This window comes from Manacus vitellinus, unplaced genomic scaffold, assembly GCF_001715985.3.
Source record: "Manacus vitellinus isolate BGI_N305 unplaced genomic scaffold, ASM171598v3 scaffold_7_pilon, whole genome shotgun sequence".
NCBI lineage: Eukaryota > Metazoa > Chordata > Aves > Passeriformes > Pipridae > Manacus > Manacus vitellinus.
In genome coordinates this window covers 12,835,640-12,851,181 of record NW_021940813.1, presented here as the reverse complement: position 1 = coordinate 12,851,181, position 15,542 = coordinate 12,835,640, and the positions used below count along the sequence as shown (strand labels likewise).

The window sequence follows — 15,542 nt, the reverse complement described above, 5'->3', positions numbered from 1 at the left end:
ATTTAAAGACTGGTCAGAGCAGGACAGTAGTCCAGGACTCTCATCTTATCTCTGAAGGATTCTCAAAATGGGAAACACCCATATATATGATAAAATACATTTGTTAAACTGTGCTTGTGGGAGGCATAGTACTAGATTAAAGAAGATAGTGGAAATTCTGAACAAGGTGCATTTGCCAAGGCAATTCATATAATATGGAGCATATTCTGCCCCATTTGCTTTGGAGGTACCCCAAACTATATGCATATATTAGGGCAACGCTGCTACTTGGTGCTCATTAATTTGAGCACTGATCTTCAGCTCAGTCACCCAAATACTCAAAACAATCTGCAATCACCAAGTAGAATGGTTAGATAATATCAGTATAATAGGAGGGGAAATGATGGGAGAGCTGGGCAAGCTTCTCTCTCTTCTGACTAGAAGAATTTCTGCCTCTTTGGGAGTTTTTGGAGCTCTGGATGTAGTTTCAGCCCTAATTTATTTCTGTTGGGTTCTTTCCACCACCACCCAGTCCCACACTTTGCTTGCCTATTCTTTCTTACAGGAATGAGTTTGTTTGCTTTCCTGAATGAGAATGGAACTTGTCAGGTCTGGGAGCTGTTATAACCAGCCAGCAGTCTATGAACATTCCTGGCCGATTAAAACAATGCCATTACTTAGGAGAACCAAAGTAAAATGAGGAGGGCGTGTTAAAAGGTTTCTTCAGAGGATAAAATCCCTGGCATTTGAGCTTCAAAGTGTGGATCCATGACAAGCAGATTTAGGAAAACAGAAACACTAAAAAAATTGTCACATTAACCAAAGAAAACAAAAAAGTAAGGACTTCTTGCAGATTTGTAGACTTGTTCTTTACTCTCTGAAACACTTTCTACCTTTTCAGAAAAGCCAGAGGACACTCTTCCCCTCTCTCAGGGCAAGGGGACCACCACTAGCACAGAGCCAGTCAGCCAGTAAGTTCCCAGTGGAAATTTTACCTGGCTGTCCTAAATGAGAGTGGCACTGATTAAGTTTTTTATTTTTTGTCACCTTAAATTTGTAGGTACTTAATTAAATAGAACATAATCAAATTATTCTGGCAAATTTGGGCAGGGAACTCAAAAATTATGGGAATTGGATGCAGGGGACAGGTGGCAGCAAGTTTGCCTTTTTTCCTTAGGAAACTGGGTTAAACACTTCATTTGGAAGTGAAATACAGGGATTTATCTGGTGAATTGGCACACTTCTTTTTTGTCTTTTAATCTACTATATGGTGTATAATCAATGTTTCTGCAGAGATGTTATTGATGCTGCTACGTGTATGTAGGATCCCCCTTTGCTAACAACTATGATATCCCTACCACAGCAGTTAGAAAACTGAGGTTTGATTAATGAGTGATGGCAGAGGACATGCTCTTCTATATTTATCTGAAGGTTCACACTGGTAGAGCTTCAAAGATGGTCCCACACCTCTGTCCACCAGTCATCAGGTGTCCACTCAGTCTTAGGCTCACACCTTCCTGTGCCAGAGACCTGCGCCTTCTGCATGCCCAGAGAGGATGAGTGCAGTCTGGCAGGGCTGTGAAAAAGAAGACCTGAATGGCTACTTGCTAAAAGATGGAGACTCTAGTGGAAATCCTGTCTTTGATGAGTGTGTAAAGTTGTTCTGTCCCAGATGACAGGAGATGTCAGGCTTTTAACCCTGGCTCATTCAGAAGAGCTCTGGTGTTTGATAAGAATGTGTTACCAGCCCATGTGCAAAACACAGCTCTGAAAAATAAGGGGGAGGGAGTTATGAATAAACCCTGAGGCAGGATTTTTACTGACTTCTTTTGACTTCCCACTGACTCCCTGTCTCTAGCACGGATTTTCTCTGGGACCTGATGCACCAGCATGTTCCTAATTCAGAGGGCTGATGGGGGTTTCATGGCTGACTTTTCCGGTCTCCCTCCATGTAAGACATTTCTAGCTTACAAAGAAGTACCGCTACATGACGTGTGTGACATGCCACTACACCTTTTAGAGGAGCTTCCATGAGTTTTGTGAAGCCTTTACAGCTCTGTGTCAGATACTCATCTCTAATCAACACTGCGGCAAGGGTTATATTTGTGTGCAGACTGTGTAGACAAACCACTCCAAGCACATTTGCTAATACAGTTGTATCATAGGATCATGGAATCTTTTAAGTTGTAAAAGACCTCTAAGATTATTGAATCCAAATCATTGACCATTGAATCCTGCCATTGCCAGGTCCACCACTACACTATGTCCCTAGGTGTCACATCCACACGTCTTTTAAATTCCATATCCCATCAGTCCTTTCACTTTTTTCAATATATTGTATGTCTGCGGCATTACTGGTAGCAAGAGATCCAAAACGCACGTCTGTGTTTATACCATCATGTAGCTCTGTGTCTACATAACAGGTACACGAAGGCATATGTTATACATATGCATGTGCACACAGACTCCTCTCTCCTGCCAGTGCTGTGGCTGCCGCCGCCGCTGCTGGCTGCTGCTGCAAGCATGGGAGCGCGCAGGGAAGGCTGCCGATCCCGAGAGGTGCCGTCCATCCCTCGCCCCAGCGGCCGCGGTCGGGCTCGCCCCAGCCACTCTGGTACCCACTGGCTGCCCCAGGGATGGTCAGGCACAGCACAAGCCCCCGCGCTATCCCAGGAGAGAAAACGCAGGTAAGGGAAAATAAGGTGGCGGGTGCCCTTGGCAACGCACAGGCCCTGCGCTGCGACTGGCCATGAGCTGCTGGCTCCTGCAGCCACCAGGCAGGGGTGTCTGTAGAAGGCTCCCTTCAGTGATGCTGATAAGGCTGAGGAGAGTGGAGGAGTGTTGGGAAGCGTGTGTGCTGGGTGCTCTCAGCCTGGCTGCTCTGTAGCAGATGGGAGTGCTGGCCGAGGAATTTTGCTGCAGCATCCTTCCCAGCAGTCAGAGGAGGGGAATAAACGGAGTTGAGAGGTGAATAGTGTGTACCAGGGGAGCATTCCAGAGGGACCTGCTTGCTGGTGATGCCGGTGGAGCCTGAGGGGATAGAAACGAGACCGATCTCACCCTGCAGCTGGGTCTCCTGGTCTGCAGCAAGCGCGGGGTTATTAAATCCAGATGACACTGAGTAAGAGCATAGTATTTTGTAAGAAGCGACAGTTGTTCAGGAGACAGCATCGCCTGGGTCCTCCAGATGACCTCGTACGAGGTAGTTCTGCTTGGGATCCTTTTTTATTACAGAAGTGGAGTTGGTGTCTGATGATGTCACACTTGGGGGGAGGGAAATAAAAAAAAAAGATAGATTGCAGTCCTAATGCAAGGAGGATGCAGCAGCAAACCACAGAGAGGGTCTTCTCCTCTGAGGAAGATGAGACAAAATGCAGAACTCCTTGGGGGGTCTCTCTCTCCCTCCTGCTTCAAAGAGGAAGACTGTCTGCCTTCTGTAGAGCTGGTTGTGTAATGCATTATACATCGCAAGGTTAGACCTCTTTTGATTTCTTAATGGAAAGGCTATTTTATTTCTCAAGTGGGTGCCAGTGGGGATGCTCTAAGAGTGCACAGAAACTCATCCTCCGTCCCGCACTGACACCAATCTGCACAGTCAACTGCAGACAGAGAACTTGTCGAGGAGGAGTGAGGACCAAATCTGGAGCCAATGCAGGGGGAGAGGAGCAGCCTCAGCTTTTTTAGCAAGTGAATGGGGAGGAGGGTAGTATGAGCAGTGATGTCATTTTTAACTGGTTCCTCGCAGAGCTGGGGAGTGAAGTTAGAGGAAAACCTGCAGTCTCAGAATGGCTCTCAGCCTTGACTGGAGACTCTAAATGACTGAGGGTCCCCACAATGGTAATTCATTTTCTTTCCTATGCAGAACTGTTCTGTTATTTTGGGTCAAGCAGAGGACATTTCTTTTCTTTCTCTTTCTTTCTCTTTCTCTTTCTGTCTGCTTTGAGGGTTTGACTTTTGCTATTGCCTCTGGTTTGTTAAATACCTTGCAGCTTTTTTGAAGTTTTTCCTGGGTAGTTTGAGAATTTCTCTCTAATGTGGGAATCCATGAGAGTTTAGCATGTAGCATTTCTGCTACTCATCGGGAGGGGAGATGCAGAGGTTGCCAAGCACACAGCATTCTGCATGGGAAATGTACTTTTAAAATCACAGGTGGAAAGAAGGAGACTTGGCTGGCATTTGTTGCTATAATGGATGGCATTAATGTTGCTTGTAAGAGGCAGAAAGACTTCTGGTCAACTATATAGATAGAAATTATTTTTCTTTGGTGACAATTTCTATGCTTTTGATTGCCAGATTTTTATTATGAGCATTTTAGTTCCAGTGGAAGTGAATGGAAAATGTCAACATAAGAGATTCTGGCTATATGAGACAGTATATGTATGTATAGTTCTTCATGGTATGCATTAACCACTTGCGTGCTGCTCCCTCCCCTGCACTTGCCCTGTTGCTGTCTTCCATAGAAATCAGTGGGCTGCCAAACTGCACTGTGGACAGTCAGCACCACAGAGGGTTATTCTGTCTCTGGTTCCTGGAATCAGCAGAAGTAGTCAAGCCATTTTTAGATAAATAAGGTTGTCAAGGGTAAAATGTCTTAGCCAAAATGGCAGTCAGTGAAGAGCATTCCCAGTTTATAGTTTCAAGTATTCAGCTACTGGTATCACTGGTACAGTTTGGGTTTGTGGTTGTTGTGATGCTGCTTGGTGCAAAGGCAGAGGGTGTAATGCCAAGAGTCCAACTGGCTATAGAAGGCTCATAACATTTCTGTATGGGCTCCCATTTCCCAGTGGTGAGACTTGCTTGTGTTTTCACCCAGGAAAACACTCAAGATAGCTAAAGAAGCCAGACCACAATTTTGCTTACTAGGAACTCGGGATGTGCATGTGATAGCCACAGACCTTCTGGTAGTCTGTCGTGACAACTGTGAGCTCAAAAATGGGGGATCTGGGCTCAAGAATGAAAGAGTCTGAATAGAAATGGAACATTGTGATACCTTCTGTATAAGAAATGTTCCTTCAGGAAGTTCCTGCTGTTGATGAAGGGTTGAGGAATCCATTGCTCCCCTTGAGAAAGCTCTTACTGAAGAATAGCTGGAAGGAACAAGCCCCTCTTTTACTAGCTATTGTGAAGATGCTGGCAGCTGTCACAGGGGCCATTTTGAACTCCTCCCCCTGCAACATGCCATGGTGCAGAGGAAGAGTGAATCTGGCAACCTCTTCTGCCAGTCTTCTCAACATTAGCCTTAGTGTTGGAACATGTAACTCAGAGATAAAAGCCAGGCTTTAAAAATGGCATGTTCTTATCACTGTGGTTTTCATCCAGATGTATGCTTGCCTTCTCTGATAGTGCTTATGTGGGAGCAGTGTGCCTGGCAGGTGGAGGGAATGGTTAACAGGCTGTACTGAACTAGTCACCATGGCATATGGAAGCTTTCCATCTCTCTAGTGCCAGGCTGAATCTGCTGCTGTGGATAGGCAACTTTGTTTTCCTGTGATTTTAGCATGGCACCCTTCACCAGCAGGAAATTAATGCATTTTTAGGAGGGCAAAGAAATGTGCATCTGGAGTAAGCAGCAACTCATCCTCCTCTTTTAGGGGCCCAGATATTCCCACTGCCCTATCTGCAGTGAAAACTAGTTCTGGCTTTTGGGCCACGGCACTAGGCATTTTGTCTCAGCTCAGTTCATCTGAGGTGAGAAGTTGCAAATTTATGGCACTAGAGATTGAGTCTGATACCCAAAGAAGAGGGGAGCTGCATGTGACTGCAGAGAGCATGCCCACTTCTGCAGCTTTCCCCCTTAGGAGCCAGCTGACTTTGCAGCAGGGAAGGTTAGGAAGACTTCTCCAAGCGCAAAGAGGAATAAAGCACTGGGACAGGCTCCTATGGAGCTTATAGGATGCCCTTCTTATAGGCTTTTTAAAGCCTAATAAGAATAATAAAATTGGGGTGAACTAAAAATGCTTAGTCCACTTTAGAGCAGTGGAATTATGCTTGGCTTTGCATTTTGGCATTTTTAGGACAGGTTCAGTCACATATCAGTCAAAATTCACCATAGGAAGCATCTTCTGTGTCAGGAGATGGCTGCCCAATTTGCTATTAATTTTATCTGTGTTTCAGAGTTGGAAAAGTCGCGGACCAGACAATTCTCTCATGGTTCCTTCCTGCCCTCCATTTCTACTGCAATATTAGTTAGCCCCATTGAGCTCCTACCACCAAAGAGACAAGAACGGTTCAGTGCCTGAGCCCATTCAGCTGTAAAACCGTGTACTGCTAACTGTCAGCAAAAGCGCTGCTGATGTGTCAGGGATGGACACGATTGTTAGGGAATGGGAACCAGTGCACAGACATGATTGCAGATGTTGCGGCATCTTTCTGGACTTCAGTGAGCTTCGTGTCTTACCATTAGTTAGTAACTGTGTTTGCTTACACCAGGCTCCGAACAAAACTGCATTTGGTTTGGAGGGGTCTCTTGGAGAGGGCTGGGGCAGTGAACCGTCAGGGAAACAGACTTCACTTGAGTGATATAGTCGACCACTGCTCACGAGGAAGCACATTTTTCATACTATAACTGCGATACAGTAAGATTTTCAATCTACATTGTAATCCTTGTAATCCTTCTGTATGTTTTTATGGTAGAATTTACTTACTGTTTCCACTGTTCTCATCTTTCATGGTCTTCTCAGGGGAGGACAACATACACTCCATGAGAGTGAATTCAAGCTAACAGGTGTGTCAAAGAGGCATTTTATGGTGCATGCAATCGTAATCAAAGTTACAGAAGTAGATAAAGAGGACCGAGGCTGGGTGCCAAAAGCCCCCACAGGAGGCGAGGAAATAATTTTCAAGGGATGAGATCACATCTGTCCTAGGAAAGAATCCTTATCAGAGATGCAGAGAAAGCGTGAATAGCTCAGTGTGAATGTGTTTGTGGGAAAGGAGGAAAAGAAGAACTTCCCAAATTTAGCAATGAGTTCAACTCTATGCATGTGACCAAGAAACACTAAGGTCAAACGTCTAATTGCATTTATGCCATTGTCATCTGAGTAATTATATTTCCCCCCTGGCATTTCAATAGAGTAAAACTGAAGTAGGTTTGCACTGCTGTAGTCTGTTGAGTGAGAAACTAGGTAACCTCCATGGCTTGTTTGCAGGGCTGTCTCCTTTCCTTTGGGCTCACTTGGTAGAGCAGGCAGTGGTTATAGTCCTCTGGGATACTTTTTTTAGGCTACTTGTTTTGGAAAAATCTATGTAATCTGGATATAACTATAAAGCACTGTGCTGTTTTCTGCCGGCGATTGAAGGCAGCAAGGAGAAGGCAGTGGGAGAAAAGGTGAGTTCTGCACAATCTCTTTGTGTTTCAGGAAGAACGAGTATTTTCTTCCAGATTTGAACAGCAGTGCTGCACATGATTCACCTCATAATGATAATAGTGTATAATCTTTGTAATAGTGATAATCTTCGTATGCAACTGCAGATTTCAAATTCCTCCCTGTTTTTAGTGCAAATTTCATTTGATGGCATCAGAAGACTTTTTTTCATGTTCCTGACTATTTACCCCTACCTAACCTCACTGCTAGCTAACAAATTTTTGATAAGAGAAAAGGTGATGCACCAATGTCAGAATATGCAGATTCATGTCTCACAGTTGTACCTCATTTCTCGTGTACCTGACGATTTTTATTTTTTTTGGCACAGCATAAGCAATCAAAATTTATCATCCAAATTAAGACTGTAATTATATTTTGATAAAGATCTGGCAATTCAGTGAGAATGAAATTTAAAGGGTTGCCGGGATACAGATGACTCTGGATTATGGGGAAGCGTTTGCATGTGGAATACTAATAAGCCAAGGTTGTTCAGCATCCTTATCTAGACTTTTCCAATAGTGTCTGATAACACAGACAATCAAGTGCTTGTTTCTTTCCTATTATCTGGCAAAGTGATTAAAGATACAGGCTGCCTTTTATGAATGAAAAGGCGACATGCTCGACATGGAGTGACACAGATATATCCCCCTGTTGGTACATAAGAAAAGTGGGAGGGGTAGAGAGCTGACCATGGCCATGTTATTGAACCTTCCAAAATAAACTTTTCCTGAGGTTTCCCAGGGTCTTGGGCATGCCAATGAGCCTTTGTGGGAGGAGTGAGTGCTTTCCTGGGAGGTGTGAACCCTGCCCAAGGTGGGTGCTGCTGGGACCCTCCTTTTGCAGAGACGGGTACCCACTGGGGAGCAAGAGCTGGATAACATCTCAGGGTTGAGTGTGGGATATCCAAATGCACCAGAGCTTGCTGTCCAGGCAGGATGGCCACAAAAGTAATGGCACCATAGAGCGGGGGGAGGTGACAGCTTGATTCAAACCATAGCTGCCAAAGGGAAGGTCCTGGCTCTTGTGCCAGTCCAGCAGATGAGTAAAACTCAACCTCAGTGCTGCAGTTTGATGAAGGAAAAGCTATAGCACTTTCCCTCTTTTAAATGTCTGGTCTGTATGTAACATTAATTAGTTATTATGGAAAGTTATTGCTATTCAATAATGTGGCCTGCTGATAAGGTATTATCCACTGCCTGTGCTGTGGTAGCACTTGCAGACCTTGAAGAGATTTGCCTACTGTGCTCCTGATACCCTGCAGCCCTGAGCCCTGCTCTGGCCCAGTTGATATCCCATACCTGTCTCCTAGGTTTTCTGCTGTGTCACTGGCCAGCAGCAAGGCCAGTGCGTGCTTTGTGCTGTCAGCTTGCTATAGCTCTGCTTCAGACTTCCTGCTTCAAATATGAGCATGGTAAGGCAGGATGGTAAGGGAAGAATCAATTTTCCCTTGCACTTAATTTGTCCCAGACTCCTTCTCAGCACCACCCTACCAAAGCCTCTTTATTTTCAATGTCTAACTCCAAATGCTGAGCCAAGCCTGCAATAATTATTATAGCCTGTTCGTCAGTGGTTTAGGAACTTAATTGTAGCACATGATTGTATTTTTACTACAGATCAGAACAATTCTGTGACTTTATGGCTTTTTCAATTAACTGTGAAACAGTGAGTGTGTCACATAACAACGTAAAAAAAAAAAGATTGGTGGTATGTCAGTTTCATCAAAACAAATGGTTTTACTTCCCTGCTGAACTGAATTCCTCCCAGGTTTTTGGTGACTAAATTTTATTCTCAAGATATTCTTTCATGATCTGTAAGAAAGGGAATTGACTTGCACTACCACAGTTTGAATGGCAGGAAGAGCAGATGTGATTTGGGAGGCCCAGGTAAATGAGCATTTTGGGAAGGCAGAGTACATTGGAAATGCTGCAGCTGTAATATGAGAAAAATTACTGTAATACCTTGAATAGACTTTTAAACATAAGGTGTGCAGTGCTTAAATGATAGACTCCTCAAATTCAACTTGCACAAACAGTAATATGCTTTCTTTCTCTTCCTGTAATGTGCATGGACATGTGATGTTGGTGTCAGACAACTCCACAACTGCAAGGCTATAGTCCAGTCCAAACCTTGTGATTTGCTGTAAGCTTCAAGACTTGCCAGAGCAGAGGCTCAATCATTGGATCAGTGTCTACAGGCTGGGTCTAGCAGTGCCTTGGTAAAAGGATGCTGTCCACATTTCATCCTGGAAATGTGTCTTCAGATCCCCAGGTCTGGCACTTATTGAAGGCCCAATTCGGGTTCTTTGGAGCAATCCAGGACTATCCTATCTTACATCCTAACCTGCATTTCATAGTTTATCACTCTTTTGATGTTGAAGGAGTTCAGCAAATACCTGAGGGGAAACTGGTTCTCCCAGGTTTGATAAAATCTTACATCTTGAGTTGTTCTATTTCAATATATGACTGTCCCTCTCTGCCTTGGCAGTGCCAGGTGTCTATTCATATGAGGCAAAATTAAAAAATAAATAAACCTGTAAGTTGTACATCACTGCAAAAATGTATCATAAAGTGTTAAGCCTATTCAAAGGCTGGCTGATGTATGAGTCTGGTTTACTCCAGTCCCATTCTCTGAGTTTGCACTGTGTTTCTACTGAACTACCTGTGTGATTTTTACATTTCATGCAGTTTTTCTTCTGCATTTTCTATGGTGTCTCTTCATAACACCTACTGGTAACTTTTAGGAATCCATTTTCTCTGCCCTGATCCTTTCAGTCGGCCTTGCTTGTTTTCCAAACCAGTCATCCTGCCCTGGGTTGGCCTCACTGCAGTCTCTGATCCTCTCTGAAGGAAGGTGATTCCATGACCTAGTCAGTCTGCGAGTCCCAGGTTGTTTCCCATACCAGCATCATGGTGAAGTCTCCATGGTATTATTGGAAACATCTTTGGAGTCAGGCAGAGCCCTGCCTTCATATTCTGGTAGCTGTTTAAACAGAGGCACTGTGCAGTTGGTGGTACCTCCAAGAGATGCAATAAACTTTATTTCTATTATAAATTGTAGTCTGTGGGCTATCAGAGTAGGATTTGGCAAACAAAGCAACCCTGAAGAGCTTGTGATCCCATGAAAAGGGTTTCAGCTTTGCTGGGTGAAAACTCCTATTTCCTGTGAAGAAGCATTTACTCAGTAGGTCAAGTGGGGAAGCTCAAGGTGGGGAAATTGCAGTCAGTGAAGCTAAGAGTAAAAACTGTAGTGCCCCACACTTTAAAATTTCTTTCATGTAGTCTGAATGTAAAAGGTTGTGTTCCCCATAACAAGTCTGAATGAACACAAGCTCATTTTCTTCACTACTCATTTCTGCTTGTGCAAAGGTATGGGACAAAGATCTGAAAAGAGTGTTATCTTTGACCCATAAAACTGTGCAGCCAAAGCCATTACTGCCATTTATCAGCATAATCTTTTTGAAGAATATGGAAGTGCAAGGAGGAGACTGACTGCTAAAATGCAGTTCTGTCAGCATAGCTGCAGCCACTTTGCCAGTATAACATATTGTGGAAAGACAGAGGTCATTTTGTTGCATTAAAACCTGAAGAAGCTTCATAGTTTGAGAGCAGGAAATGACCCCAAATAACACAGCCAGAGTTAGCTAGACCCTGAATTATTTTCATAGGTTCATTACCTCATGTGCACAATGCACTGCCTTGTATCAGCTCACGACCTCCCAACACTATCTAAAGAGATCCTGCATGCAGTGAGTTGTCAGACTGTGAGATATTATGAATTTGAAACTTAGGTATGAAATTAGAGGCATGAAATGTGGCCATTCTGTCTCATGTTGGTAGAAAGAATAGCTTAGAATAGGGTAGGGTAGAACAGAACAGAATTAGAGTTAGAATTAGACTTAGAATAGAATAGAATAGAATAGAATAGAATAGAATAGAATAGAATAGAATAGAATAGAATAGAATAGAATAGAATAGAATAGAATAGAATAGAATAGAATATTTTCAGTTGGAAGGGACCTACCATGATCATCTAGTCCAAGTGGAAGATTGCTAGTATGAAACACAGTCATTGGTCACAGCCGGTTTCATGACATTAAAAGAGAATTAATTACCTGATAATCTGTGCCCCCATCAACATGGTAGGGGATGATAACATCTGAAAAGCAGGTCTGGAAAATTTAGAGCTGTAGTTTGATGGGGCTTCACCTCATGGGGAGCCTGGGCTGAGCATGGAGTTGACTGGAGGAAGAGACATTTTTCTCTTGCTGGAATGGATCATCACTAGCTAGGCAGTGATAGTTCTGTTGTAAAGCTGTGCTTTCTGTGGTAGGCAACAAATTGATTTCATTTGCCATCAAAATAAAGAGTTTCTGAATACAAAAATTACCTTGGGGATTATGTGAATAAGCTCACCTTTGGGCACATATCTGTCTCAGTGGTTCATGAATGGGGTGAGAAAGGGTTTTCTGCCCACCATCCTCTTTCGAGACTTATTTCTGTGACTGATGTGTGGCACTTCGTTTATCATTGATTTGTTCTGGATGCAGTACATTTGGAGCAACATAATCCTACACTCACTGAGTGTCCACAGAAGGGCATCAAAGGGGAAGGAAGATGATTATCTTCTAGCTATCCCTTTAGCAAATATTTCCCTTAGTCATAACTCATTATGGATGTGTCCGTAACTTGAGTAGTGATAGAACTGGGATTTCTTAAAGCCTTGAAAATTACTGCACTGTCCCGTAGAAGTGTCTGCAAAACAAGTTGTTTTATGAATCTAAATGAGAATCTTCAAAGTTTAGATATTTTCTTTTGATAGGCTGAATTTTGGCTGTAGCTTTTTCATCCTAGAAATACATGAAACAGTTTGCTGAAAATATGACAAGTTGTACCAACTGTACGGAGACTGCCCTGGCCCTTGTAGAGTGGAGAAGCATTGCAGTATTTGTAAACTACTGCTATTGTGCAAATATTATAAAGACAAAAGGAATTGGGGTGTTAATAGATGGAAAAAAGGATAAGCCAAATGAAAAACATTCAAATGAATCTTTGCCTAATGCCATTTTCTTAGCTAAGCGGTGATTTCACTTTTTAGGTATTTTTTTCTTCTGTTCTGTTGCACAGAAACCAGGTTTTTGGCTACAATCAAACTATGTTAAGTAGGCCAATACCCAAACTTCAGAAATAACTGTGTAACAAAAACTTTGCCAAGCAGACCCCACCCTCACTCACTGAGAGAAAATGTACTGCATCCCACAGGAAATCAATACTTACTAATGTGAATAAACACAAAGATGAAATTATTGAACTGGCAAGTCAGTGAAACAATCTTAATTTGTCAGAATTAGCTGTACTTAAACGCAGTAGTTAAAAAACTTTGAGCAATAATGAATCTGGCAGATGATCAGTGAATTCATGTGTCTTTCCATGCCACGTGGGTCTGGATTCTGCTGGGAATCAACGAGGACACCAGGCTGGCTCTTTTTTCTATACTGACAGGTTAATTCTGAGTAATGAACCACCCATTATTTATCCAGTGCAGTGCTTTGGAGCTGCTTGTAAATGGCAAAGCTTGGTTGTGCTGCAGGGGCCTGTGGGTCCAAAACTGCAGCCTGGGGAACACAAACCACAGCTCATCCGCAAAGATTCGGAGCATGCCCTACCAGGAATAAGAAAACCTGCTTTTATCTGTAAAACACTAAAGAAACTCACCAATGTGGTATTACTGGAGTAGCACATGAAATGCACAGTCTATTATTGTATATGCAAATGCTTAGCATAAAAGGGTGATTTCTGCTCTTAAGACACACAAGTAGAAAGAACACAGAAAAGGTGAGGAGGTCCCTGGCAGGACAAGAGATGGCTGCTGAAGGCCAGCAGGTAACTTTCCCCAGGCTAGAGCGGAGATGTGCTAGCATATCCGTCTACCAGGCCAAACTCCATCTCCAAACAACAGCAGCCCAGGAAACCACCATTTGAAAATACTGTCTCAGTTCTTTGCTTTTCACTGCATACAAACTCCTGTATTTTCTTTTTTTTTTTTTTTTTTTTTTTTTGGTTATGTCTTAATCTCAGCAGCAGAGGTAAGACCTTGTTTGCATATTCTCTGTAACACCCTTATGATACTTCAGACACTACACAGAAATAAGCAGATGGCTGGGAACTGATCTGTATTTCTATATAAAATGTCTCTGACTTTATGAACAATATCCACAAAATAAAAAAAAATGTTGGCTGGGGTGGCTTCCCCTCTGCCTGTGCTGGCAGATGCTATGGGAGTTGATAAGATGTGAAGACTGATTGCCACCTTCTCCCCCCCCTGCAGACACCATCCTGCCAGATCAGGGCTGCACTATATCTGTGGGTGTTGTCTGCCTTCCGCTGTTCAGCATGTATAGCATCTCAACCTCTAGAGCAGTCTGGCACCTCTTCCAGCACTTCGTTTTTTCAACACCACTTGTAAAATCCATACAGAAAGAAGAGAGGCAGACAGGAGAAGGCAGTGAAGTGGGAGGGAGGTAATTAGGGCCAGTCCTGGCACAGCTGGAGGGTCTAGAGAAGTCAGGCACATCCATGACTCAGAAAGGACAGAGCAAGGACAACAAAATTTGACACCTGGTCCAACTTATTGTGTCATGTTTATGAGTGTGTTTATGCCTCTCTTCATAAAAATTAATATATTTTGTTCAGTTTCTCAGATGATGCTTCACCTTTTAAGATAAAATTCCCCTTATGCCTTGGTAGCTTGCCTGTCTGTGGCCCAATTTTTTTTTACTTTGTCATTAAATATATTCGGCAATTGAATGTGGGAACCCATCCATAGCTTTGCGGACTTACATTTGTTTCCAAGTAGGCAGCCCTTCTCCCCTGTAAAGGTGATATCTCCCCTCTTGGTGCCTGGTGGTGAAAGGGCACCGAGGTCCTCATAGTGGAGGTCCTTCTACAGTGAACAGAGGGGGACAGGTGCTGCTAGAGGACTCTTCAGAGCTCTCTGAGGCTTATTTGTACTCAGAATCAGTGAGGAGCCTATCTGTTAGCTACAGAAATTCTCCACGGAGACAAATCTCCCCTGGGGAAAGTTACTTTTGTGATTACTCGCCGTTGTCTGCTTCTTTATGCTTGGAAATATTGTCAACTTTGCTCCTCGTGAATAAATTCGAATTCCCAGGAGTGCTCTCTGCCCTGATTCACCATTCCACTTGATACATGATACATTAAGGTCAAACACTGTTTGCTACTCAATGGCCCCATTTTTAACTTATGCTTTCTGCAGGATAATTCTAATGACAATTCTCTCTTTTCCCAACACCCTTCTCCCCACTCTTTGTTCCTTTCCTTTTTCCATTCCCGAAAGTATTTCCTAGTTTAATTCCTTTTCCTGTGATTTTTTTTTTTTTTGCACAGCTTATTTCCTTCAGTTTAGTACTATTTCATTTTCATCACTGCTTATAGTCAAGAGTTTGAAGGCTTCCTGCCCAGTGCTGCAGGCAGTGCAGTCACGCCTATTATTGTATTGTCAGGTGTTGACACCTGACATTTCTGCTCTGGTTTTGACTGGATGCGGTGAAATGTAGCTATTTCACCATGCCTTCTGGTTTTCTTCTTTGTATGCAGTCCTTGGTGCACGGTCATAATGAATGTCTGCCCACACTTAAACAGGTAATCATTTTATATGTGCATTAAATGGGTAATTGTTTGCCACTCTGTGTATTTGTTGTGCTAAAGCTGATGTGTTGAAAACTGCCTGGTACTCAGTCTGATGCATGCACAAAGACAGATGAGTTTACAAATGTGCAGGAATTAGCTGTTCGCAGCTTCGTTCTGGATGACAACTCTCACCAGAGAGTGGTCCACACCCCTGCAGCATCTGACAAACCCTGTAGCTCTTCAGCAGTTGTGGCTTTTCAGAAACCCCATCAGAATTCAATTAGGTTTTGCACATGAGTATGTGGCTAAATAGCATAAATGTGAGTACAAATAATAGGATATGGTTTGGGCTCATAAAGCCGTATTAGCCATAATAATAAAGGATAGCCAATGTTATGACCTTTATTAACACCCTACGACACTTTAAAAGAAACAAATGCTTTAAAACTTATTTTAGCTTAAATGTTTTCATGTCGCATTTTATGTACTAGTTGTCATTGGCCATGGTGTCTCAATTCGAAGTGAGGATTAGTGGATCGACATGAGCTGTAGG

General features: G+C 43.1%; 1 protein-coding gene across 2 annotated transcripts in view; it reads left to right on the top strand.

Moving 5' to 3' along the window:
* Nucleotides 1–3,719: 3,719 nt before the first annotated feature.
* Nucleotides 3,720–15,542, top strand: part of NHS (NHS actin remodeling regulator) — a 48,896-nt gene continuing 37,073 nt past the window's right edge. For both annotated transcript variants that reach the window (XM_025896223.2, XM_025896222.2), the window contains exon 1: nucleotides 3,720–3,816. In XM_025896223.2, the coding sequence (XP_025752008.1) occupies nucleotides 3,795–3,816 (22 nt within the window). In that variant the 5' untranslated portion in view covers nucleotides 3,720–3,794. The remainder of the gene's footprint in view (nucleotides 3,817–15,542) is intronic.